The sequence below is a fragment of the Schistocerca cancellata genome, chromosome 2 (genome assembly GCF_023864275.1).
Source record: "Schistocerca cancellata isolate TAMUIC-IGC-003103 chromosome 2, iqSchCanc2.1, whole genome shotgun sequence".
NCBI classification, from domain to species: domain Eukaryota; kingdom Metazoa; phylum Arthropoda; class Insecta; order Orthoptera; family Acrididae; genus Schistocerca; species Schistocerca cancellata.
The window spans coordinates 840,703,492-840,728,992 of record NC_064627.1 but is presented as its reverse complement, the minus strand read 5'-3'; the positions used below and the strand labels follow the sequence as shown (position 1 = coordinate 840,728,992).

The 25,501-nt window shown below is 38.4% G+C and overlaps 1 protein-coding gene across 2 annotated transcripts in view; it reads left to right on the top strand.

Annotated features, from left to right (window-relative positions):
• The window catches only part of LOC126162756 (sodium-independent sulfate anion transporter-like), a 323,935-nt gene that overhangs the window by 260,800 nt on the left and 37,634 nt on the right, over positions 1 to 25,501 (top strand). For both annotated transcript variants that reach the window (XM_049919441.1, XM_049919440.1), the window contains exon 7: positions 15,956 to 16,117. In XM_049919441.1, coding sequence (XP_049775398.1) covers positions 15,956 to 16,117 — 162 coding nt within the window. The remainder of the gene's footprint in view (positions 1 to 15,955; positions 16,118 to 25,501) is intronic.

Here is a 25,501-nt window from a genome sequence, read left to right as displayed (position 1 = left end):
CTGTTACTTTAGCATCATGCTGCTAATATCTTTTACATAATGTGCTTTAAAATATATGATTAAGAAACACACACACATAAGGAAACAAAAACGGATTCCATCACAAAAGATAACTTTCATGGATATGGAGAGAATAGGACAAACAACATGATCTGTCTGAACAACGATATGTGGGTCAATGTGGTAAGAACTGTAGCACATTCCATTTGTAAAAGCTGTTCCATTTATCTATAAAAAAATTAGTTGATCACATCTGCTCATCTGGCCCAAAAATATAAAGATTTTCTATGAATGATGTTATATCCATTATGTGAAAATGTTCATATCATAAAAACTATCAACAAGTAAAGACATGAAAAAAAGTTAACACATACATTTTCTTTTCTACTGGACATGTTGATGCGAATGTGAAAGCACAGAACTCAGATTTTGAAAGCACAGGGCTTAGATCTCATTTTGGCTGTTTTGATTTAGATGATGCCTTGTTACATTAAGTTATGATGGGAAAATGTCAAGCTGATTCAACCTTGCATTCTTCTCCACCAGAGTTACTGTGTGGATTCCATTGACATTGCTGCTAAAAAGACTTAACATTAACCTTTCTTCCTTCATTTTCAGTGTTGAAAAATAAATGTAGCTTCATCTGATAAAAGCCAGGGTAAGGTATGAGAGAAACACATGCGCACATGGATTTAATTGTTTTTGGTTCTATAGAACTGAGAGGAATTTTCATACTGAATAATGATTTGCTCCAATTTCCCTTGTAAAATCTTTTAATATAATGATCCGAAATGTCATGCCTGTATTCGACATATCCTGCAAATAGGATCATTCCATGTGAGCTTCTGATATGATTTTTTAAAGTATTATTTTCTTTCATAAGTGGAGAGTAAATAAATATCAATATAGTTGCTTCTTTTTCTGTTGCTATTCTTCTTGCAGTCTTCCAGTTGTATCTTACCACAATTAGTCATCAGAACAATAATTTCTGCTGGTCATATTGATAGCTTTTCACTTATCAGTGAACTAGACAAGTGCTCTAAAATAGATTCTGAGTATAAGTGGAGAGCATATGGAATCTATTTTGCTTAAATGTACTTTCAGATATCACTATGACAGCTGTTATATGCTGCAGGTTTGGGGGTAAGACCATAACTTATTATCTGAAATCTGATCCCACATTGACGTGATTCTCTCCAAATTCTTTTAAGTCTGATTAGGACAATCTTGAATAATTCATGAATATTTAGACAGGTGGTGTCAACTAAAAGGTGGCTTTTAGACCAATACCACCTGGCTGAATACATGAGAGTTATTCAAGGTTCATTATTTTATTGTACACTCCTGGAAATTGAAATAAGAACACTGTGAATTCATTGTCCCAGGAAGGGGAAACTTTATTGACACATTCCTGGGGTCAGATACATCACATGATCACACTGACAGAACCACAGGCACATAGACACAGGCAACAGAGCATGCACAATGTTGGCACTAGTACAGTGTATATCCACCTTTTGCAGCAATGCAGGCTGCTATTCTCCCATGGAGACGATCGTAGAGATGCTGGATGTAGTCCTGTGGAATGGCTTGCCATGCCATTTCCACCTGGCACCTCAGTTGGACCAGCGTTCGTGCTGGACGTGCAGACCGCGTGAGATGACGCTTCATCCAGTCCCAAACATGCTCAATGGGGGACAGATCCAGAGATTTTGCTGGCCAGAGTAGTTGACTTACACCTTCTAGAGCACGTTGGGTGGCACGGGATACATGCGGACGTGCATTGTCCTGTTGGAACAGCAAGTTCCCTTGCCGGTCTAGGAATGGTAGAACGATGGGTTTGATGACGGTTTGGATGTACCGTGCACTATTCAGTGTCCCCTCGACGATCACCAGTGGTGTACGGCCAGTGTAGGAGATCGCTCCCCACACCATGATGCCGAGTGTTGGCCCTGTGTGCCTCGGTCGTATGCAGTCCTGATTGTGGCGCTCACCTGCACGGCGCCAAACACGCATACGACCATCATTGGCACCAAGGCAGAAGCGACTCTCATCGCTGAAGACGACACATCTCTATTCGTCCCTCCATTCACGCCTGTCGTGACACCACTGGAGGCGGGCTGCACGATGTTGGGGCGTGAGCGGAAGACGGCCTAACGGTGTGCGGGACCGTAGCCCAGCTTCATGGAGACGGTTGCGAATGGTCCTCGCCGATACCCCAGGAGCAACAGTGTCCCTAATTTGCTGGGAAGTGGCGGTGCGGTCCCCTATGGCACTGCGTAGGATCCTACGGTCTTGGCGTGCATCCGTGCGTCGCTGCGGTCCGGTCCCAGGTCGACGGGCACGTGCACCTTCCGCCGACCACTGGTGACAACATCGATGTACTGTGGAGACCTCACGCCCCACATGTTGAGCAATTCGGCGGTACGTCCACCCGGCCTCCCGCATGCCCACTATACGCCCTCGCTCAAAATCCGTCAACTGCACATACAGTTCACGTCCACGCTGTCGCGGCATGCTACCAGTGTTAAAGACTGCGATGGAGCTCCGTATGCCACGGCAAACTGGCTGACACTGACGGCGGCGGTGCACAAATGCTGTGCAGCTAGCGCCATTCGACGGCCAACACCGTGGTTCCTGGTGTGTCCGCTGTGCCATGCGTGTGATCATTGCCTGTACAGCCCTCTCGCAGTGTCCAGAGCAAGTATGGTGGGTCTGACACACCGGTGTCAATGTGTTCTTTTTTCCATTTCCAGGAGTGTATTTATGTGTGTGTGTGTGTGTGTGTGTGTGTGTGTGTTTTAAGTTAACTTAATTCAGTCTCCTAAAATATTTAGCCTCATATTACAATACAAAATATCAACATATGATATTGATGTTACATGTATCTTTCTCTCAGTTTATATTTAGTTCCAAAAGTTATTTATATACACTTCAACTCAGGTGACTACAGAACAGACCTATAAAAACATATGATGCATACAATACGTTCAATGTAATTGAATACATAAAAAAAAAAAAATTATTCACTAAGATGTGTCAGGAGTAAATACATTTTTTTTCCCCCGAATTCCTTTTCTGTGCTAACCTCTTCATCTCAGGGTAGCACTTGCAACCTACATCCTCAATTATTTGCTTGACGTATTCCAATCTCTGCCTTCCTCTACAGTTTTTGCCCTCTACAGCTCCCTCTAGTACCATGGAAGTCATTCACTCATGTCTTAGCAGATGTCCTATCATCCTGTCCCTTCTCCTTATCAGTGTTTTCCACATATTCCTTTCCTCTCTGATTCTGTGCAGAACCTCCTCATTCCTTACCTTATCAGTCCACCTAATTTTCAACATTCGTCTATAGCACCACATCTCAAATGCTTCGATTCTCTTCTGTTCCGGTTTTCCCACAGTCCATGTTTCACTACCATACAATGCTGTACTCCAGACGTACATCCTCAGAAATTTCTTCCTCAAATTAAGGCCGGTATTTGATATTAGTAGACTTCTCTTGGCCAGAAATGCCTTTTTTGCCATAGTGAGTCTGCTTTTGATGTCCTCCTTGCTCCGTCCATCATTGGTTATTTTACTGCCTAGGTAGCAGAATTCCTTAACTTCATTGACTTCATGACCATCAATCCTGATGTTAAGTTTCTCTCTGTTCTCATTTCTACTACTTCTCATTACCTTCGTCTTCCTTCGATTTACTCTCAAACCATACTGTGTACTCATTAGACTGTTCATTCCGTTCAGTAGATCATTTAATTCTTCTTCACTTTCACTCAGGATAGCAATGTCATCAGCGAATCATATCATTGATATCCTTTCACCTTGTATTTTAATTCCGCTCCTGAACCTTTCTTTTATTTCCATCATCGCTTCCTCGATGTACAGATTGAAGAGTAGGGGCGAAAGGCTACAGACTTGTCTTACATCCTTCTTAATATGAGCACTTCGTTCTTGATCGTCCACTCTTATTATTATTGGTTGTTGTACCTATTGTATATGACCCATCTCTCCCTATAGCTTACTCCTACTTTTTTCAGAATCTCGAACAGCTTGCACCATTTTATATTGTCAAATGCTTTTTCCAGGTAGACAAATCCTATGAAAGTGTCTTGATTTTTCTTTACCCTTGCTTCCATTATTAGCCGTAACATCAGAATTGTCTCTCTCATCCCTTTACTTTTCCTAAAGCCAAACTGATCATCACCTAGCGTATTCTCAATTTTCTTTTCCATTCTTCTGTATATCATTCTTGTAAGCAGCTTCAATGCATGAGCTGTTAAGCTGATTGTGCGATAATTCTCGCACTTGTCAGCTCTTGCAGTCTTCGGAATTGTGTGGATGATGCTTTTCCGAAAGTCAGATGGTACATCGCCAGACTCATATATTCTACACACCAACGTGAATAGTCGTTTTGTTGCCACTTCCCCCAATGATTTTAGAAATTCTGATGGAATGTTATCTATCCCTTCTGCCTTATTTGACTGTAAGTCCTCCAAAGCTCTTTTAAATTCCGATTCTAATACTGGATCCCCTATCTCTTCTAAATCGACTCCTGTTTCTTCTTCTATCACATCAGACAAATCTTCACCCTCATAGAGGCTTTTAATGTATTCTTTCCACCTATCTGCTCTCTCCTCTGCATTTAACAGTGGAATTCCCATTGCACTCTTAATGTTACCACCATTGCTTTTAACGTCACCAAAGGTTGTTTTGACTTTCCTGTATCCTGAGTCTGTCCTTCCGACAATCATATCTTTTTCGATGTCTTCACATTTTTCCTGCAGCCATTTCATCTTAGCTTCCCCACACTTCCTATTTATTTCATTCCTCAGCGACTTGTATTTCTGTATTCCTGATTTTCCTGGAACATGTTTGTACTTCCTCCTTTCATCAATCAACTGAAGTATTTCTTCTGTTACCCATGGTTTCTTCGCAGCTACCTTCTTTGTACCTACATTTTCCTTCCCAACTTCTGTGATGGCCCTTTTTAGAGATGTCCATTCCTCTTCAACTGTACTGCCTACTGCACTGTACCTTACTGCTGTATCTATAGCGTTCGAGAACTTCAAACGTATCTCGTCATTCCTTAGTACTTCCGTATCCCACTTCTTTGCGTATTGATTCTTCCTGACTAATGTCTTGAACTTCAGCCTACTCTTCATCACTACTATATTGTTATCTGAGTCTATATCTGCTCCTGGGTACGCCTTACAATCCAGTATCTGATTTCGGAATCTCTGTCTGACCATGATGTAATCTAATTGAAATCTTCCCATATCTCCCGGCCTTTTCCAAGTATACCTCCTGCTCTTGTGATTCTTGAACAGGGTATTCGCTATTACTAGCTGAAACTTATTACAGAACTCAATTAGTCTTTCTCCTCTTTCATTCCTTGTCCCAAGCCCATATTCTCCTGTAACCTTTTCTTCTACTCCTTCCCCTACAACTGCATTCCAGTCGCCCATGACTATTAGATTTTCATCCCCCTTTACATACTGCATTACCCTTTCAATATCCTCATACACTTTCTCTATCTGTTCATCTTCAGCTTGCGACATCGGCATGTATACCTGAACTATCGTTGTCGGTGTTGGTCTGCTGTCGATTCTGATTAGAACAACCCGGTCTCTGAACTGTTCACAGTAACACACCCTCTGCCCTACCTTCCTATTCATAACGAATCCTACACCTGTTATACCATTTTCTGCTGCTGTTGATATTACCCGATACTCATCTGACCAGAAATCCTTGTCTTCCTTCCACTTCACTTCACTGACCCCTACTATATCTAGATTGAGTCTTTGCATTTCCCTTTTCAGATTTTCTGGCTTCCCTACCACGTTCAAGCTTCCGACATTCCCTGCCCCAACTCATAGAACGTTATCCTTTCGTTGATTATTTAATCTTTTTCTCATGGTAACCTCCCCCTTGGCAGTCCCCTCCCGGAGATCCGAATGGGGGACTATTCCGGAATCTTTTGCCAATGGAGAGATCATCATGACACTTCTTCAATTACAGGCCACATGTCCTGTGGATACATGTTACGTGTCTTTAATGCAGTGGTTTCCATTGCCTTCTGCATCCTCATGTCATTGATCATTGCTGATTCTTCCGCCTTTAGGGGCAATTTCCCACCCCTAGGACAAGAGAGTGCCCTGAACCTCTATCTGCTCCTCCACCCTCTTTGACAAGGCCGTTGGCAGAATGAGGCTGACTTCATATGCCGCAAGTCTTTGGCCACCAATGCTGATTATTTATCAAAAATAGGCAGTCGCAGGGATCGAACCCGGGACCGAAGACGTTTTGATTATGAATCAAAGACGCTACCCTTAGACCACGGGTGGTTAAGGTTAAAAAAATGTACAAGTTTCCAGAGTCAGCGGCTTCTTCTTCTGGCAGAAGAGCTGAAGGGGAAGGAAGAGGGGTGAAGGAAAAGAGCTGGTGAGGTTTAGGAAATGGGGAGAATTTGGAAAAGTTGGTCAGAACCTTGGTCAGGGGGACTTACCAGACAGGGTGAGAAAAGAAAACTGATTGTTGGTGACTGCACAGGATGAGATTTGAAAATCCAAGAGCTTAAAGTTGGAAGTTAGGGTAATAAGCAAGACTGGCAAAACATCTTGAAAGAGCTAACAAGAGCAACAAGCTAAATGCATTGTATGTGGCAGAGGTGCTGAGGGGGGGAAATAGACAGGTCGAAAAATATAAGATACAGTAAACTGAAAGGAAATAGAGAAAGAAATAGTTACTGAGAAGAAACACTGATATCAAAGATATTATTGAATATAAGTAATGAAATAATTAATGTAAATTAAGTTTTGACGGGTGACGAGAACCAAGGACAAGTTGTAACACCAGTTCCCATCTGCAGAGTTATGAGAAAATGGTAGCTGGCGGAAGCCTAGAGATAGCACATGTGGCAAAACAGACATGGAAGTCATGACTGTCATGTTGTAGAACATGCTCTGCAACACGATACTGTTTATTGTTAGTATACCCCTCTGTCAATGCCCATTCATCTTAACTGATACCTTGGTGGTAGTCACACCAATGTAAGAGGCTGAACAGTCTTCATATAACAGCTGGTGCATGATATGTGTTGTTTCACAAGTGGCTCTTCCTTTAATGGTACATGTTTTACTTATTACAGTCCTTGTATAGGTGACGGTAGGAGGGTGCGTAAGGCATCACATCCAATTCTGGTACTATTGATCCCCTCTAAAAACAACTTAGGAGTACACATCTTGTCAGTGTTATACTGGTCTTTAATGCATTAATCCAGCTACTTTGACAAAGCTATGACTTCCTAAAATAATGCCCTGAAATGAGGTTCATTCTGTCTGATATTTTGCGCTCCCAGAAATAGCTTTTTATCACCCTCCAAATCTTCACAATATCCTTGCCAGACCCTACGCTCCTTCTGCACCCATTTCCCTATCCTATAGCTCCTACCTCTGTGACTTTCCCCACTGAAAGACATGCCCTATGCACCCACCTACTACCACCCACACCAATCCTGTAAATGGCAATACATATACTATCAAAGGGAGAACAACATGTGAAACGACTTGTCATATACCAGCTGTTATGTAAACACTGTTAGGCCTTTTACATTGGCATGACTACCAACAAGTTATCAGTTAGGATGAATGGGCATAGGCAGAGGGTGTATACTGGCAACACACAGTACTCTGTTGAAGGTCATATTCTACAACATGACAGTCAAGACCTTGGTGTCTATTTCACTACAGGTGCCATCTGGATTTTTGCATCAGACATTAGTTTCTCAGAACTCCGCAGGTGGGAGCTGATATTGCAACATGTCCTTGCTTTTCAGCACCCACCTGGTCTTAATTTACATTAATTATTTTCTTTAATTTCCTCAGTATCAGCATTTCTTCTCAATAACTACTTCTTTCGCCACTACCTTTCAGTTTTCTGTGTGTTTTATTTTCCAACCTGTCTACTTTTCCCCGCCCAGCACCTTCACCACATATACTGCGCATAGCTTTCCTCTCTTTTTAATTCTTGCATGATGTTTTGTCAGTAATCTCTGTCTTGCTTACTATCCCATCTTTCATCTTTAAGTCTCAGGTTTTCAAATCTCATCCCATGGAGCCCCCAACAATCAGTATTTCCTTCTCATTCTGTCCGGTGTGTCTCCCCTGACCCACATTTGGTGGACTACTCCAAATTATCACCAGCCCTTTTCATTCATCCCTCTTCCTTCCCTTTCAGCCCTTCCTCCAGAAGGAGCCATTGGCCCTGAAAGCTAGCACATTTCTTTAACCTTTACGTGTGTTTTCTCCTGCTGCAGCTTAGTGAGTAGATTTTTTTTCTAACCAATTACATTTTCTAAAATTAGTTATTTTCGTTGATACATTCAGTGATAAAAATACAAACATATGGATAATAAACATATTCTTCATTACTTATACCTAAACTCCTGTATCCTTTTTCTGTTAAATTATCCTCAAGAAGTTTCTGGTATGTTGTTTCACTCACACTGTCCTTTAGACTCATAGGAAGGTACTTAACCAGTTACACACCTGAGTATCAAGGGCCTTTTTCAGTAGCTCTCAGTCTGTATGGTATTCTTCTCAGCAGGCCTTAATCTTGTCATGGGAATGAACATCTCCATTTTTCCCTAGTAATTTATTGCCTTTGATTAACAAAATTATTGTTCTGTATATTTACTTGTCATATGGGAGGGAAAATACAGTTACTAGATGTAATAAAAAGAAGAAAAAGAAATTGGATTGGGCATATATTAAGAAATAATGATGGACAGATAAAAACAGCTTTAGAAGGTTATGTAGAAGGGAAAAGGAGGTAAGGAAGGAAGAGATTTCAGATACTGGATTACTTGATGGACAGTACAACATACAGCAGCCTTAAGAAGGAAGCAATGGATCACACAAAATGGAGAGGCAAAGGACCTGCTAATACAGCAGAAAACTGATGATGATGATATGTACCTGGATGGAAATGTCAAAATTTGTGAATTATGGAAGACAGTTCTTCTTGAGTAAGTTTGTACTTTATTCAGGATGGCCCAAATGGATTTTTTTGGAATATAAAAATTCTTTTTTATTGTAGTTGCTACAGATTCCTCAAACAGAAATTCCATACTGTAAGTGTAAGTCAGAAAGAGTGTGGTACACTTACGCAGAATATTTTTGTTGGTATACACTGAGGTGATGAAGTTCATGGGGATGGGGTAGTGATATGCACATATACAGATGGTAGTAGTATCATGTACACAAGGTATAAAAGGGCAGTGCATCAGCAGAGGTGTCATTTGTAGTCAGGTGATTGATGCAAAAAGGTTTCCAAAGTGATTATGGCCTTATGATGGTAATTAACAGAGTTTGAATGCAGAATGGTAAGTGGAGCTATGCATGGGACATTCCATTTCAAAAATCTGCATCTACAATCTTTAGAAAATTCAATATTCTGAGATCCACAGCATCAAGAGTGTGTCAAGAAAACTAAATTTTACTCATAACTTTTACCACAGACAGCATAGTGGCCAACAACCTTCAATTAACGACTGATGTGGGTGCCTTTGCTAACAGCACAACCACACCTGCAGTGTCTCTCATGGGCTTGTGACCCTATCAGTTGGACCCTAGACAACTGGAAAACCATGGCCTGAGTCCCAATTTCAGTTGGTAAGAGCTGATCGTAGGGTTTGAGTGCAGCACAGACCTCATGAAGCCATGGACCCAAGTTCTTGGCAGGGCACTGTGCAAGCTTGTGTTGGCTCATTAATGGAGTGGGTTGTGTTTACATGAAATTGAGTGATCATTGACTGGAGATGGTTGTTTTTGGCTACTTGGACTTCATATTCCTGACCAACAATGGAATTTTTTATGGATGACAATCCGCTATGTCACCAGTCCACAATTATTCATGATTGATGGTTTAAAGAACATCCTGGACAATTCAGGCAAATGATCTGGTCACTCAGATTGCCCAACATGAATCCCATTGAACATTTGAAAGACAATATCGATAGGTCAGTTCATGCACAAAATCTTGCACTCGCAACACTTTTGCAATTATGGATAACTGTAGAGGCAGTCTATGTCACATCGTCTTTCTGCACTTTGCCATGCAAAAAGATGCATGACATGATACTGGGAGGTAACCCATGACTTCTGTCACCTCAGTGTAATGTGCAACATATCTCGTCTGAAATAAAAGACTGCTATAAATGATTCATTCGTCTTCCAAGTTCTGTATTTTCCAAAGTATTACGTGTGCTAATGTGATTGGTGCATGATAATGGTTGTAAACTCACAAGTTTGCATTTTGCACTCTACAGATGGTTTATGAATGCCCCTCTGGTCACATGACACATGTCCAAGTGGTTGTCAAGTTTGTTCCATTTGTTCTAACACTACTGCTCCATATGTCCAATTAAAAGTCATTGTTATATAGTTTGATGATAATGAATTGCGTTTCTTCACCTAGTCATATAGCTACACAAATGCATAGTTGTACCATATATGAAACAGAAAATTTTTAAAGAAAACAATTCTAAGATGGTTGTTGCAATGAGCAAAATATAATAATATTAATTCTGGGGATATGTTTGTGGCTCCAAACATTGTTATCTCTAGGGTATGATGTAAAAGTCCAGGTTTGCTGAACATTAATGAAGATAATTATTCACATTTTCATCACATCTTGGTTTATTTCCCATCAAGACATGGCAAACATTGAAATTTATACATCGGCCTTCTGTGCATCATTAAAGAAAGGTCTTCCTGCAAGCATACACTGATTTTGTACTAATCACTGTCTTCAGTTAACAAGTTCATAAAATGTCAAATGCATTTTCAATACAAATCACAGTTTCCAACCTTAAAGTTATAAATGGTGCATATTTTGTCCACAGCACAAAGACTGACACACAACTCTGGATCCAAACAAAGACTCTCCCATTTGAGCTTGAAACAAAGACTAACTAACTTTTGGCATGTATGACAAATGATATATTACAGAATGAAGTTCTAGAATGTTCCAGAGCCATAACTGCTCAAATTAAAATTTTTAGTAGCCTTCTGCATACAAGAGTGAACAGTTACAGTAAGACAAGTGTCTTTGTATTGGCAATATTTGTAAATATAAAAACAATTACACACTATTGTAAATAATTTTGAAATAAAGTTTTCATAAAAATAAAGATGTATGTCACGTGGCCAAAACAATAAACATTTTATATTTTCTTTCATATGACTGATTTTTTATGAAAAATTGAGTTTGTTTTCAAACAATTATAACAGTTTTTGATTTTATGGATAAAAAATTCTATGACAAATTTTGTAACCAAAATATTCTGAAGTGTGAAATATATGCCATTTCTGGTCAAAATGAACAAATGGAATTTATAGGATAATTAACTTCTTTTAAAATAAAAAATCACAACATATTTCTAAAATATTACAGACAAATGTGGAAAAATGTTAACTTTATTTCCATGCACTACACCAATCCCATAGGCTCCCCTTTTGTACATCAGACTTGCAACTTTAGTTAAAAATAGCTGAAAAAAGAAGGCAATCACAAATTTCATCAAACAGGCTTAGTATTGAAATCTACTATTGATAGAAAGTTCCCTTAATTCTGGTTTGTTGTAATCATTTGTAGCAACATTCCCTAGAGGAAAAAGTCACAAGGTGTTAAGCAAGAAAATGTGGGGACCCAAGGCAGCAGAGCAACTTCATCTTCTCCATGATGCCCAATCCAGTGGTGCAGAAGTTCATCATTTACAGAGCGACATACATCGTTGCTCCAATGAGGGGCTGTCCCATCTTGTTGGAAGATGAAATTCTTAGAATCATGAGTGGATTGTGGAACCAACCACAGCTGCAACATAGCAATGTAAGAGGCACCTGTCACAGACTTCTCACAGAAGAAAAAAGGCCCATACAGCTTTGGCTGTTACACTGTACAGAAAACATTAGACTTTAGAGAATCTCCTACTTCCACCACAATTTCTTGAGGATTTTCATTGCCCCACACTCTTACAGCTTGGTGATTAACCCTTCCAGTTAATGGAATGTTGCTTTGTCACTGAACATCGGCTTGGAATCATGATATTCATCCTCAGCTGCTTCCTGCATTGTGATGCAAAACTGAAAGTGACAGCCATAATCTTCCATTTTAATTGTTGCACAAACTGCAGGTCTTACAGTTTGAAATGTAACCACCATCAAAAAATCTTCCACATAGTTTGCCACAGTATTCCTAGTTTGTGGTTTGCGCAGACTTCTGAATTTTTCAAAGCTTCCCCCAACCTCTCCACAGCTGCATCTGTCTCACTTGGTTGAACTGTACTTTTCTGTTTACAGAAATAACCATTGTCCCTAAATTCTTGGTACAACGCACACATCTCTGTTTACATGGTTGTTCTTTTCTGTAATTCCTTCTGACTGCATGCCATACTATTTTCTTGGTTTTTACCATAACCATTTTGTCAAGGCATTGCACTTGTAAAACCAACTGGTAGCCACAATGCAAACTCAATGAGTAAGTGATTCTATTCACAAATCAATCATATCTATACATGTAATACTTTGGAAAATATGGAACTTTGAAAACAAATACATCATTTATAGTAGACTGTATTACAGTGCTTAATTAGCAGCAAATATTGTCTATATGGTGTATCTGAAGATATCACAATTAACAGATAACATATATATCCTGTGAGTTCTTTACAGATGTATGTGTCAGTTTTAGAAAAATTGACATACATTTCTGTGTCCGAACATAACCTAGCTTGATGGCTCTTTTTTGTACTCTGTCAACCTTGGAATGTTTGTGTGAATTAGTACATCCACAAAGCATAGCCCCATCTTAAATCTACATTATAAGATCTGTATCAATTCTCACACTCTCACTATACTATAAGATGTGAAAGAGCCGAAATACACTCCTGTGGAGAGAAGCTCTTTTATCTTTCTGTCAGCAAAAAAATGGTTCTTATTGTAAAACATGATGAAACTCATTTCTTGACTATTCATTTGGCATGTTCATTTCATCTCAGCTGAATATCCATTAAAAGACACATACATTCTATGTATGGAGTCCCATGAATTCTCTCTGGTTTACCTTGGCTACCACTCTTACTGCCTTTTTTTGTAGCCTGAAGAGTTTGTCTGTATAGACAGCTGGCACCCCACCCCATATCTCAATACCATACTGTAGTTGTGGACGTATCACTCCAAAGCTATCGATTCAGGAAAGCTGAGTCCCTGTTCAGTAGATACACATTTATACTGATTTTCTTACAGATATGGTCTATATGTTCTTTCCATGACATGTGTTCAACAATTAACTCCCAAAAATTTGTGTTTCTTTGTGTAGCTAAGGGCCAATGGAGGTGTAGATAGAGTTCTATTTGTATTGTGACTATAGCTAAGCATAAATTTCATTGTCACTGTATTCTTTCTCTTTATGATTAGCTTATTTGCAGTGAGATAACTTGACAGAAAATTATAATTGATTTATCTACTGTTTGTAGCAGTTTGCATATCATAACCCCAGCTGTCATAATGTGTGTCATTGCCATAGCTTATAATCTTGCAGTTTTGGGGTTCAGTTAAATCATTTATGCACACAAGAAACAGAAAATGCCCTGATATACTTCCTTGGGGCACACCACATTGAGGTTTCTTGTGAGTTGATTTGGCTGTTACCAACTGTTCATTCCTTTTATAAGTTAGCTTGACACACTGTTTTCTGTTTTTCAGATAGGATGTAAGTAGTTGCAAGGGTACCCCTCTAATCCCATATGCTTCTAATTTGTGCAATAGAACTGTGTGATTCACATTATCAAAAGCTTTACTTGTATACAGGAAGGTGCCTGTTACCTTGTCTCCTTCATCTAGCTTCTTTAATATTTCACGTATAAAAATTGTTACTGCAGTTAACAGTAGATCTTCCTGTTCTAAAACCATGTTGTAGATTGTTAAATAGACTATGTTTGATGAAATATGACTCAAATTGATTTAATATTACTTTCTCAAATAATTTCACAAGCTCTGAAGTTAATGATATTGGTCTATAGTTTTTCATGTCAGATCTTTTTTCCCTTCTTATACACCAGTAGGATTTCAGTGATTTTCAAAAGATCAGGGAATTCTCTTTGGCAAAGGGAGATATTTATTAGATGTGTCAGAGGCTTCAATAAGTCTCCTCTGTATTCCTTTAGCAGCTTAGGTGAAATGCCATCCCACCCACAAGACATTTTAGATTGAAGTTTTTAAATGATTGCTAGGTGGTCCTTCTCAGTAATGCCATGGCTGAAAAAAGATGGCTAGGTTTTGTAACATTTAAATTGGCTGTCCAATCATGTGCTTCAGTTGTGCCAATCGTATTAAACATCTGTATGAATTTCTCACACACTTCTTTTTGGTCATTTGTTATGTTGTTTTCTTTTAATGTTATGCTGATGTGTTCATTAGACTGCTGTTTCCCACATTCCTTATACATTATTTTCCAGGCTGTTTTACTAACACAGATTGAGTCACTTATTTGATAGGCTTTGAGGTTATTCAAGGAATCTCTGTATTTTTTTTTCCAAGCAGTTTGTATTTTGTTAAATAGTATTGTAATTAAGTATCTCTGAAGGGTATTATTACTTTACTACTATATCTTCGTCGTTTACCAGTCATGGCTGGACAGACTGCATCACATATACAATGTTTATCAACTAACATTTATACAACACCATATACAAAATTTATATTACAAATAAAAGAAAATATTTATGAAGTGCACAAAAACACATAGAACATAAAGAAAATGAAATATAACTAAACAGGAAAGTAAAACTTCATAGTAGCAAATGAAAATACCATAAAGCAAAATGTTTACAAGACCATGTAGATCACACACATAAAGTTTCATGTTGGAAAAATATGTGCTTAAAGTAAAACACAAAATTAAATATACAGTTAACTGAGAACATAAAAAGAAGATTAAATTTAGGGAAAATTATATATAAAACATAACCATATTCATTATTTTGTCCATTCACTAGAACTACTGTTGAAAAACTCTTCCAATGAATATAGTGGATGTTGTTTCAAGTCCTGAGCAATTTTTTTCTGAAATAATTCAGGTGGCAGGGATTTCACTTCTGGAGGCAATTGATTGTACATTTTTAGGGCGATTGTTGGAAAGCTGTCTTGTGTACTTGATAGGCAACACCTTGGCACTTCAAAGTTCCTCTTACATTGAGTGTCATGATTATGCATTTCGTGTCTTATGCTAAAATTCCTTTGATTTTCTTTTATATAAATAATGCAGAAAAACACATACTGGCTAAAAACAGTCCTTATGCCTAGCCTGGTGAAAATAGGCTTACAGTGGTCCAGTCTTTTGCTAGAGGATGTGATCCTGATGGCTTTTTTTTTTTTTTGTAATAGCAACACATCTTTGCTGCCTGAGGAGTGTCCCCACAACAACAGTCCATAGCTAATGTGGCTGTGGAAGAGTGCATGGTAGACTATTGTGAGAAATTGGCCAGTTATTACCCTCTTCAGCTTCCTCAGAAGGTATATCACATGACAAAGTTTGGTGCATACATACGCAGTGTGATCATTCATGGAGAGTCTGCTGTCAATCTTGAAGCCCAGCAGTGTAACAGTCTCCATGTTTTCTTGGTCTTCAATGTTGGTTAGACTGCATATAAAATGTTGGGTTTTTTCCAGTATGCAACAGTCTTTCATGTTCTCTCTCAGTTCACTGATTTGTGGAGGGAAATTCTCAGCTTTGTAATTAATAGCTTTATTTACTTGTTTTACTGAAGGACATATTTCATTTAAAGTTTTTAAAAGATGAAAATTATTGGGAGCTGCATAGTATAAATGTTTTAGTAGATATCAAGTCAGATTATTTGATATTAGTCACATTTATTAATGGATAACTCTGTCAACAGCAAATGGTGAGATGCTGGATGCAACTCAAGAGATGATAACTCTGGGACTTTGCAACATTGTTGGGTCCTTCTTTCGCTCAATGCCAGTCAATGGCTCTTTTTCCCGCAGTGCTGTCAACAACTCAAGTGGTGTCAGAACTCAGATGGGTGGACTGTATACAGGTAAGTCCAGCATTAAAAATGTGTGAGAGTTACTTTTACATTGATGAGTCAAAACAACATGATCACTTGCTTAATAGCATGTTGGTCCACTTTAGGACCAATACCACAATTCTTCATGGCACAGATCTGAAAAGTCTTTGGCAGGCTTTTGGCACTATGTGCAACCAAATGTCTATGCACAGATCACACAATTAGTGTAAATTATGAATCAGTGATTAGAAGGACCAAAGCTGGCACCTGATAGCATATACCTCATAGAGGTGTTTCATCAGGCTTTGATCAGGCAAATTTGGTGACCAAGACATCAATGTGAGTTTCCTGACATTCCCCCCTAAACCACTATAGGATGACTGTAAACTTGTGACATATACAGTTATCCTGCTGGAAGGTACCATTGCTGTCAAGGAAGGCACTAAGCATGAAGGGATGCAGGTGGCTCACAGTATGTTCACATAATCCACAGCTGTCATAGCGGATTTGATTACTAACATAGGTCCCACAAAAACCCAGGTGAATGTCCCCCATAGCATAATACTGCCCTCTGGCCTGTGTCCATGGTATGGTGTATTGTTTGAGTAGTCATTCACCTTGATGATGGTGTATCCAGACAGCAACACTTTTCTATCAATCCACAGTCAAACCTCATGGATCCTGTGCTCACAGTAATCATAACTGGCAATACTGTTGGGTCCAATATGGGAACACACAAGAGTTGTCCACTGTAGAGCCCCATGTTCAATAATGTGCCAAAAACATCTTGTATCAGCATTGTACCCTATTGTCAGATCTACAACAGCTTTCCAACTATCCTGCTTTACAGAGCAGACAAGCCCCTGATCTACATATTTACTGTCATTCAGCCACTTTCCCTAAATGTTCATAAAGTATCATGCTAAAAGCCAACAAGATTTTCCATTTCCAAGATGCTTGTTCCCATGTGCTAGGCTGTAACAATCTGCCCTTTCTCAGAATATAAATAACTGGATAGATAAAAAAATCTACTCACCAAGCAGGGGCAGGAGAAAACACATAGAAAGGGTATTATAGTTTGCTAGCTTTTGGAGCCAGTGGCTCCTTCTGCTGGTAGAATGGTTGAAGGGGTAGGAAGAGGGGTGAAGGAAAATTACTGGTGAGGTTTAGGAAAAGGGGTAGGGTTTGGAAAAGATGCCCAAAATCCAGGATTGGAGGAGACCTACCGGACGGTATGAGAAGGAAAAACAGATTGTTGGTGACTGCTCCAGATGATATTTGAAAACCTGAGAGCTTAGAGATGGAAGATAGAGTATATGCAGTACAGAGATTACTGTTAAAATATCATGCACGAGTTAATAAGAGCAAAACGTTAAGTGCATTATATGTGATAGAGGTGGGAGGGGTACGGAGAAAAATAGACAGGTCAGAAAATGAAAGATGTAGAAAACTAAAAGGGATGAAGAAAGAAATAGTTACAGAAAAGAAAAGCTGAGACTGCAGAAATGAGTGTAGATTAAGGCCAGATGTGTGGTGAGAACCAAGGACACATTGTAGTGCTGGTTTTCACATATGGAGTTCTGAGAAACTGTGTCTGGGGGAAGAATCTGGATGACACCTGTGGTGAAACGGGCACCTAGCTTTTGACTGTCATGTTGTAGAGTATGATCTGCATCAGGATACTGTGTGTTGCCAGTATACACCCTATGCTTATGCCCATTCATCCAAACTGATAACTTGGTGGTAGTCAAGCCAATGTAAAAGGCCAAACAATGTTTAAATAACATCTGGTATATGACATGTCGTTTCACATGTGGTCCTCCCTTTGATATTATATGTTTTGCCAGTTGTAGGATTGGTGTAGGTGGTGACAGGAGGGTGCATAGGGCATGTCTTCCAGTGGGGCCAACCACAAAGGTAGGAGCCACAGGTTAGGGATATGGGTGCAGAAAGAGCATAGGGTATAGCAAGGATATTGCAGAGATTTGGGAAGGTGATGAAAAGCTCTTCTAGTTGCGTCAAAATCTCAGACTGAATGGATCTCATTTCTGGACATAATTTTAGGTAGTCATAGCCTTGTCAAAGGAGCTGATTAATATTCTCAAGACCAGGACAGTAGTGACCAGCCTTCTCTCCTATTTTAAAGACACCAATTCAGTTAATTAGTTAGCTGACAGCTGCCAAACGGACACTTCCATGTTGATATGACTGTTAGAAATGATACGTTGTTTACCTTGACTGATGAGCAATCCAACTACCATTGCTGTTGATCATTTTTACACACAATGGGCACTGTAGCAACATTTGATTAGTGATTAACATTGCCAATTAACATTTCCAACTAATATTTTCACTTTAGGGTTTTTTATTTAACTAGGACAACTTAGCTCTGAAAAATATGATGATGTGTAATGAGTGTCACACACTGAACAACATTTTAGATTGATCTGAAGATGGGTCAGTAATGAGCCAAAACCAGTAATGAGTAAAGAAAAATTGTGATATTGACCTAGGACTTTCATCCACACATCTTACATCTATGGTACCCTCACACCTATTAAATGGTGAGACACAGCTTCAATTTATTCATCCATCTTCATTCATTACACATGTTACCAGTATCATGATAGATAGCACAAGTAAATAATGCACAGTACTAATGGAAATAATGTAAGCTAGATAACTCTACTCACAATGGCAAAAACATCAATAGTCAGTTTATGCTAGATAACTGTAAAACATATTAATATGGATGACAATAAAAACATACAAATATATAGACAAAATGTATGTTCTTCATTTATTCAGTTCATAAATTCTTCAGTAAGTCTAAGGTTGTTTTTGCTCTGCTACATTAGTTGCTCTAAGTCATACCCAGTTTTAATGAAACTTGTATCACCAGCACAAAGACCAAGTAAGCACAATATGATACAGACCATTCACATAAAAGGAAAGTCCAGGCTTGTAATCTTGTGGAACACCTCTTAAAACATTTAGAAATACAGAGTTTTATTGTAAAAGGTTACCTTTTGATTCCTATTACTAAAATATGATTGTATAAGAGAAAATTCTAAATGTTGAATGACATACTGTCACAGTTTACCTAGCAGAACTTGATGATCAGCATAATCAAATACCTTGTTCAGATCTATCAACAGGGCTTCTACAGATGGTTTTTCTTCAAAGACACTTAAAATTACTGAACAACATCTTTCACCATCAGTGTGTTTGCACTACAAAACAGTAAGTTATTGACAGTTTGTCAGAGTTCCATAAATTTTGTGCACAAGTGTGGCAGACCGATCAGCACCAAATGTCCACTGTGTCTCCTCTGCTAGTGGTGTCATTGTATGTGGAATGGAGGGGCATAGGGTCAACACATTGCTCTCTTGGCCATTGTCAGTTTTCATGAGCTGGAACTGCTATTACTCTGTCTAGTAGCTCCACAATCAGTCTGTGAGGCTGTGTGCATCCCATTCCAGTCCTCCCATCAAGGAACATTCCCTGGCAGTACCAGGAACTGAACCCAAGTCCTCCACATGGCAGTAAGCCATGCTCACCACTCAGCTTCAGAAACAGGCTAGTCAGACTCCCATCACAACTGAAGTGTTTATAGCTTTTTTGGTGCCTATTATTTTTAAGAAAACTAGTGCAAGGGAAATTGGATGGCGTTTATTAACATATAACTTGACGCTTTTCTTGTATAGAAGAACTGACTTTTCACATTTCTGGTGTTGAGAGTAATTATTGTGATAGTTAAGCTAGCTGGAAAGGATAAGGTCATAAAATTCCAGTTTATCAGAAAACAAAGTGGTTGTAATATAGTGCTTATTACCTTTTTGGTAACAAAATTTGACAGTCAGCAGATATTATATGTTTTTTAGTTGCTCAGCTTTCCTAAGGTTACCGTAATGTCAGTGACAACACTTTTTACATCTACATTTACATCTACTTATCACTCTGCTATTCACAATAAAGTTCCTGCCAAAGGGTTCAATGAAACACTTCAAGCTGTCTCTGTAGTGTTCCACTCTCAAATGGCATGCAGGAAAAACGAGCACTTAAATTTTTCTGTGTGAGCCCTGATTTATTTTATCATGATGATCATTTCTTGCTATGTAGGTGGGTGCCAACAGAATGTTTTCACAATTGGAGAAGAAAACTGGTGATTGAAATTTCATGAGAAGATCCCGTCGCAATGAAAAACACCTTTATTTTAATGATTGCCACTCCAATTCACATATCATGTCTGTGGTACTATCTCCCCTATTTTGCAATAATACAAAATGAGCTGCCCTTCTTTATACTTTTTTGAGGTCATCCGTCAGTCCCACCTGATGCGGATCCCACACTGCACAGCAATACTCCAGAACAGAGCGGAAAAGCATGGTGTAAGCAGTCTCTTTAGTAGACTTGTTGCACCTTCTACGTGTTCTGCCAATGAATTGCAGTCTTTGATTTGCTCCACCCACAACATTATCTATGTGATCATTCCAATGTAGGATATTTGTAATTGTAACCCCTAAGTATTTAGTTGAGTTTACAGCCTTCAGATTTCTGTAACTTATCACATAATTGAAATTTAGTAGATTTCTTTTAGTACTCATGTGAATAACTTCACACTTTTCTTTATTCAGGATCAATTGCCACTTTTTGCACCATACAGATATCTTTCTGCTCACATGAACAATGATGTGTCATTTTCATCCAGTTGTCTGAACAACCTAGAATCTTCTATACGTTTCTCAGTGGTAGACTTCTCTTTCTGGTGAATAACCTACATTTCAATAAATTAATCAAGAAGTGAGTCATATTGTCTTTGTAATGTCAGCAGTATCACAAGTGACTGTTACTTTTACCCAGCTCTCCAGTAACATCATTCTTGACAGCCTATTGCGTTTGTTGTTTGATTGCAGATTATGAGATATATTATTGTATGTGATTTATAACTGTTTTATGAAGTCTGATTTTTTTATTAAAACTAATGAAGTCTATATGTTTCACTGGACTTTGATTTTTCATAAAGGATCGTTACTGAAGGTCTTATCTTGAGGTTAGGAGAAACCACCAATGTATACATTAATTGACTGAGTCACTGATTTATTTATTCATCCACATTGCAATATACACTGTATAGATGTTTTTAGTGGTTGATATAATACTTCCTATTAAAGTACATGTTTTCTTACATTTTTATAGTTCTTATATTTAATAACTTAGCATGTCTCAACATCATATACTGTTATGTAATACATCTTGTTGGACATACAGTTACATATTGCAGTTTAAGAGATTAGATTAGATTCAGTTTTTGTTCCATGGATCCAAAAATGAGATGATTCTCATGGGTGTGGAAAATGTCAGGAAATATAACATAAAAAACACAGAACATTTGAATATAATACACACCTCCCTGATCGTTTGTCAGGAGACAGTCAATATCTGTAAATACATTACAGTAAACTGGAACTGCTAATATTTACAGAATTAATACACTGTCAGAATGAAAAATAGTTATGCACTCTTAATTGATTGACTGTTGTGATCAAGTGCTGTCAAAACTGAAATATAACAGACATTTTTACATAAATTAGGCTAAAAGTTCCTATTAAGATATCCATCTATAGAGTAGAAGGATTGGTCTACCAAGAAGTCTTCCAGACTGTGTTTAAACTGTGCTTTATCTGAAACCAAGTTTTTAATGGTTGTTGGCAATTTATTGAAAATGTGTGTTCCTTAATACTGGACACCATTTTGGACCACAATTTGTGATTTTCTGTCTTTATGAGAGTGTTCTTCTTCCTAGTATTGATACTATGTATTGAGCTATTGGTTGGAAATAGAGACATACTATTTGCCACAAACTTTATTAAGGAATAAATATGCTGTGAAGCAGTGGTTAGAATACCCAGTTATGTGAACAGGTTTCTACACGATGTTCTTGAATTTACTCCACAAATGAGTCTTATTACATGCTTTTGTACTCTAAAAACTTACCTGGGAATATGATCCCATATGCATAATAGAATGAAAGTGAGCAAAGAATGTAAGTATTTTGTATCTATATCTCATATATCTGGCACCATTCCCATTGCAAATACAAACCTGTTTAGGTGCTTCACCAGTTCTGTGATATACTGTTCACAAACAAATTCATTATCAAGTTGGAATTCCAGAAATTTAACATTGTCAATCTCTTCTGTCTGGATGTTTACATATGTTATACACATGCTGGAAAGTAATCTCTTACAGGTTCTTAACTGCACATACTGGCTCTTTTCAAAGTTTAATGACTTTGAATTAGATTTAAACCATTTATCAGTATCAGTGAAAATTTGATTAGCAGCCATTTCTAAATCTGCACTTGACTTTCTATTTATTGCAATGTTTGTATCATCTGCAAACAAAACAAAAACAGCATCTGGCACTGTAACAGACAAGACGTCATTTAATGTACACAAGAAAAAGTGACAGACTCAAGATGGAGCCTTTAGGAGCACCATATTTAATTAATTCCCAATCAGATGAAGACTGATTGCTTACTATATGTAGGTATTTCACAATGATACCCTTCATTTCCTGTTAGTCTGGCAAGGCTTGAATTATTTTGCAGCATTGCTGCTGACATCATAATATTCTAATTTATTTAAGATAATGCAGTGATTCACACAGTCAAAGGCTTTTTGACAGCCATAGAAATTCCAGTAGCCTCTAATTGTTATCTAATGAATTAAGTACATTCTCGCTGTACATGTAAAAAGCCTTCTCTATATCAGAACCCTTAAGGAACCCAAACTGTGATTTGGACAATATATTTTTTGCAGTCAGATGCTTAGAAAGATGCTTGAACACCTTTATAAATATTTTTGCAAAGTCTGGGAAAAGTGAAATTGGTCAATAGTTTAACAGTATTTCTTTATCGCCCTTCTTGTAAAGAGGCTAACTTCAGCATATTTTAGCCAGTCTGGAAACCTTCTGCTGACAAGAGATCGATTATACAAATAATCACTATATGCCATATTGTTTTTATTTTCTGCCTGATGTAATTATCTTTTTCTCATAATAAAACTGCTTATATTTCTAGATTTCTTGCTTCAATATTTTGCAGTTTGTAAGTGCTTTTGATAAGTTTTTTTTTTTTTTTTTTTTTTTTTTTTTTTTTTTAGAGACTCGAGGACTTCATTTGGAAGTGGAAACACTTCATCATCCTCTTTGAAGGCGCAAACACTGCATCTACCCTTTTGAAAGCCACATTGGCACGTGCTAATAACACTGTTCCTAACTAGGTGTTCATTAACTCTAGCATGCATTTATTTTTTCTAGTATTTTGGAGAAACTGTTAATAATAAACAGGATGGTAGTTAGTGAACTCAGTCTTATCACCCTTTTTGTATAGGGGCTTGACAATGGCATACTTGAGTCTTTCACTAACAATGCCTTGTTGAATTGAACGATTAAAAATATCATTTATCCATAGATCTAAATACTTCATTAAATTATTAGATGCATTATCCACCCCTTTGGAATTCTTACTTTTTAGAGACCAGATAACCATTTGAATTCCTCTACAGTGACAGGATCAACATAAACAATTTGATAGTTCTCACTCAAAAGTATTATGTTCTGTTAGAAGGCTGTTCTTGATGAGTTTATATTTGGTTTGTAGTATTACACTGCAAAACTGAATCAACCAGGGTACCATTACTTACTGCTTTGGATCTCATGGACAAATGAAATGAGCTGAGTTTCATAAAAGCAGTATTAGTAGAATTCTTGTTGACTTTGACAGGGAAGACATTTGCTCATCAAGACTGTTACAATATACAAGCATAAAATGGATTCCATAATTCTATAATGAGTGACCTGTTGAACACCTCTTCAAAATAGGAATGATGGTGCATTTTTCCAACCCTTGATTGCTGCAGTAACCTATGGTAAACTGTTGTGAGAAAAGGAGCTACTTCTGTCATATAATACTAGGTTTTTGGATAAGTTAATAGCATTTTTCATAAATTCAATAATCACAACTGATACACCTGACTTTAATCACCAATAATATAGTCTCCTTCACTGTTTATAATAGTCTGACAATGCTGGATAACTTTCGATGCTGCAACAGTAGAAATTTTGTGGTTTTGAGGCAAAGAACTCATCCAACCAGGTCTGGAGTGCCTTTTCATCTGGAAAGGAGGCTCATTGAAGGCTGTTAAACAGAAGCAGAAAAGGTGTAAATCTAATAGTGTGATGTCAAGTGAATGACATGGGTGTGGAATGACTTCCCAACCCACCTTCTGTACAGCATTTTTTGACAGTCTAGCAGAATGCAGGCAGGTGTTTTCACAGAGTAACATCATTTCACATAGTCTTTCTGGTGAAACCCACTGATTTTTGTGATTTTGGCTTAGAGCATGAGGTACCCATACAACCAACTTTCAAACCTTCCCCATTGTATGCAAATGGGGCAGGATGGTGGAATGATCACAGTTCATCACACATGCCAGTTCTTGTGTACACTGACATGGACATTGTGGATTAATGCATTTACACAGTCTTCATGAAACCCCGAAGTTCTTCCTAAACATGGAGAATCACTAATGTCAAAACAATACTCCTTAAAACAAGAAAACCAGTTTCTTGCTGTGCCTTGACAAGGGGCATTATCCCCATACATAGGATAATTTTTTCTGGCTGCCTCTGCTGCTGTCACCCCTCTACTGAACTCAAACAGAACAATATATCGGAAATGTTCTGATTTCTCCATTGGCTTGTGTTGTCTGTAGTTCAACCATGCCTGGACGGTCAATACTGCGGTTTTATCGTGTCTGCATTGTTACTTTGTGCCAGGAAAGGCTCTCAACAAGGGAAGTGTCCAGGCGTCTCAGAGTGAACCAAAACGATGTTGTTTGGACATGGAGGAGATACAGAGAGACAGGAACTATCAATGACATGCCTCACTCAGGCCACCCAAGGTGGATGACCGCTACCTATGGATTATGGCTCAGAGGAACCCTGACAGCAACACCACCATGTTGAATAATACTTTTCGTGCTGCCACAGGACGTCGTGTTATGACTCAAGCTGTGTGTAATAGGCTGCATGATGCACAACTTCACACCCAACATCCATGGCAAGATCCATATTTTCAACCATAACACCATGCAGCATGGTACAGATGGGCCCAACAACCTGCCGAATGGACTGCTCAGGATTGGCATCACATTCTCTTCACCGATGAGTGTCGCATATATCTTCAACCAGAGAATCATCGGAGATGTGTTTGGAGGCAACCCTGTCAGGCTGAACGACTTACACACACTGTCCAGAGAATGCAGGAAGGTGGAGGTTCCCTGCTGTTTTGGGGTAGCATAGTGTGGGGCTGACATACGCAGCTGGTGGTCATGGATTGCGCCGTAA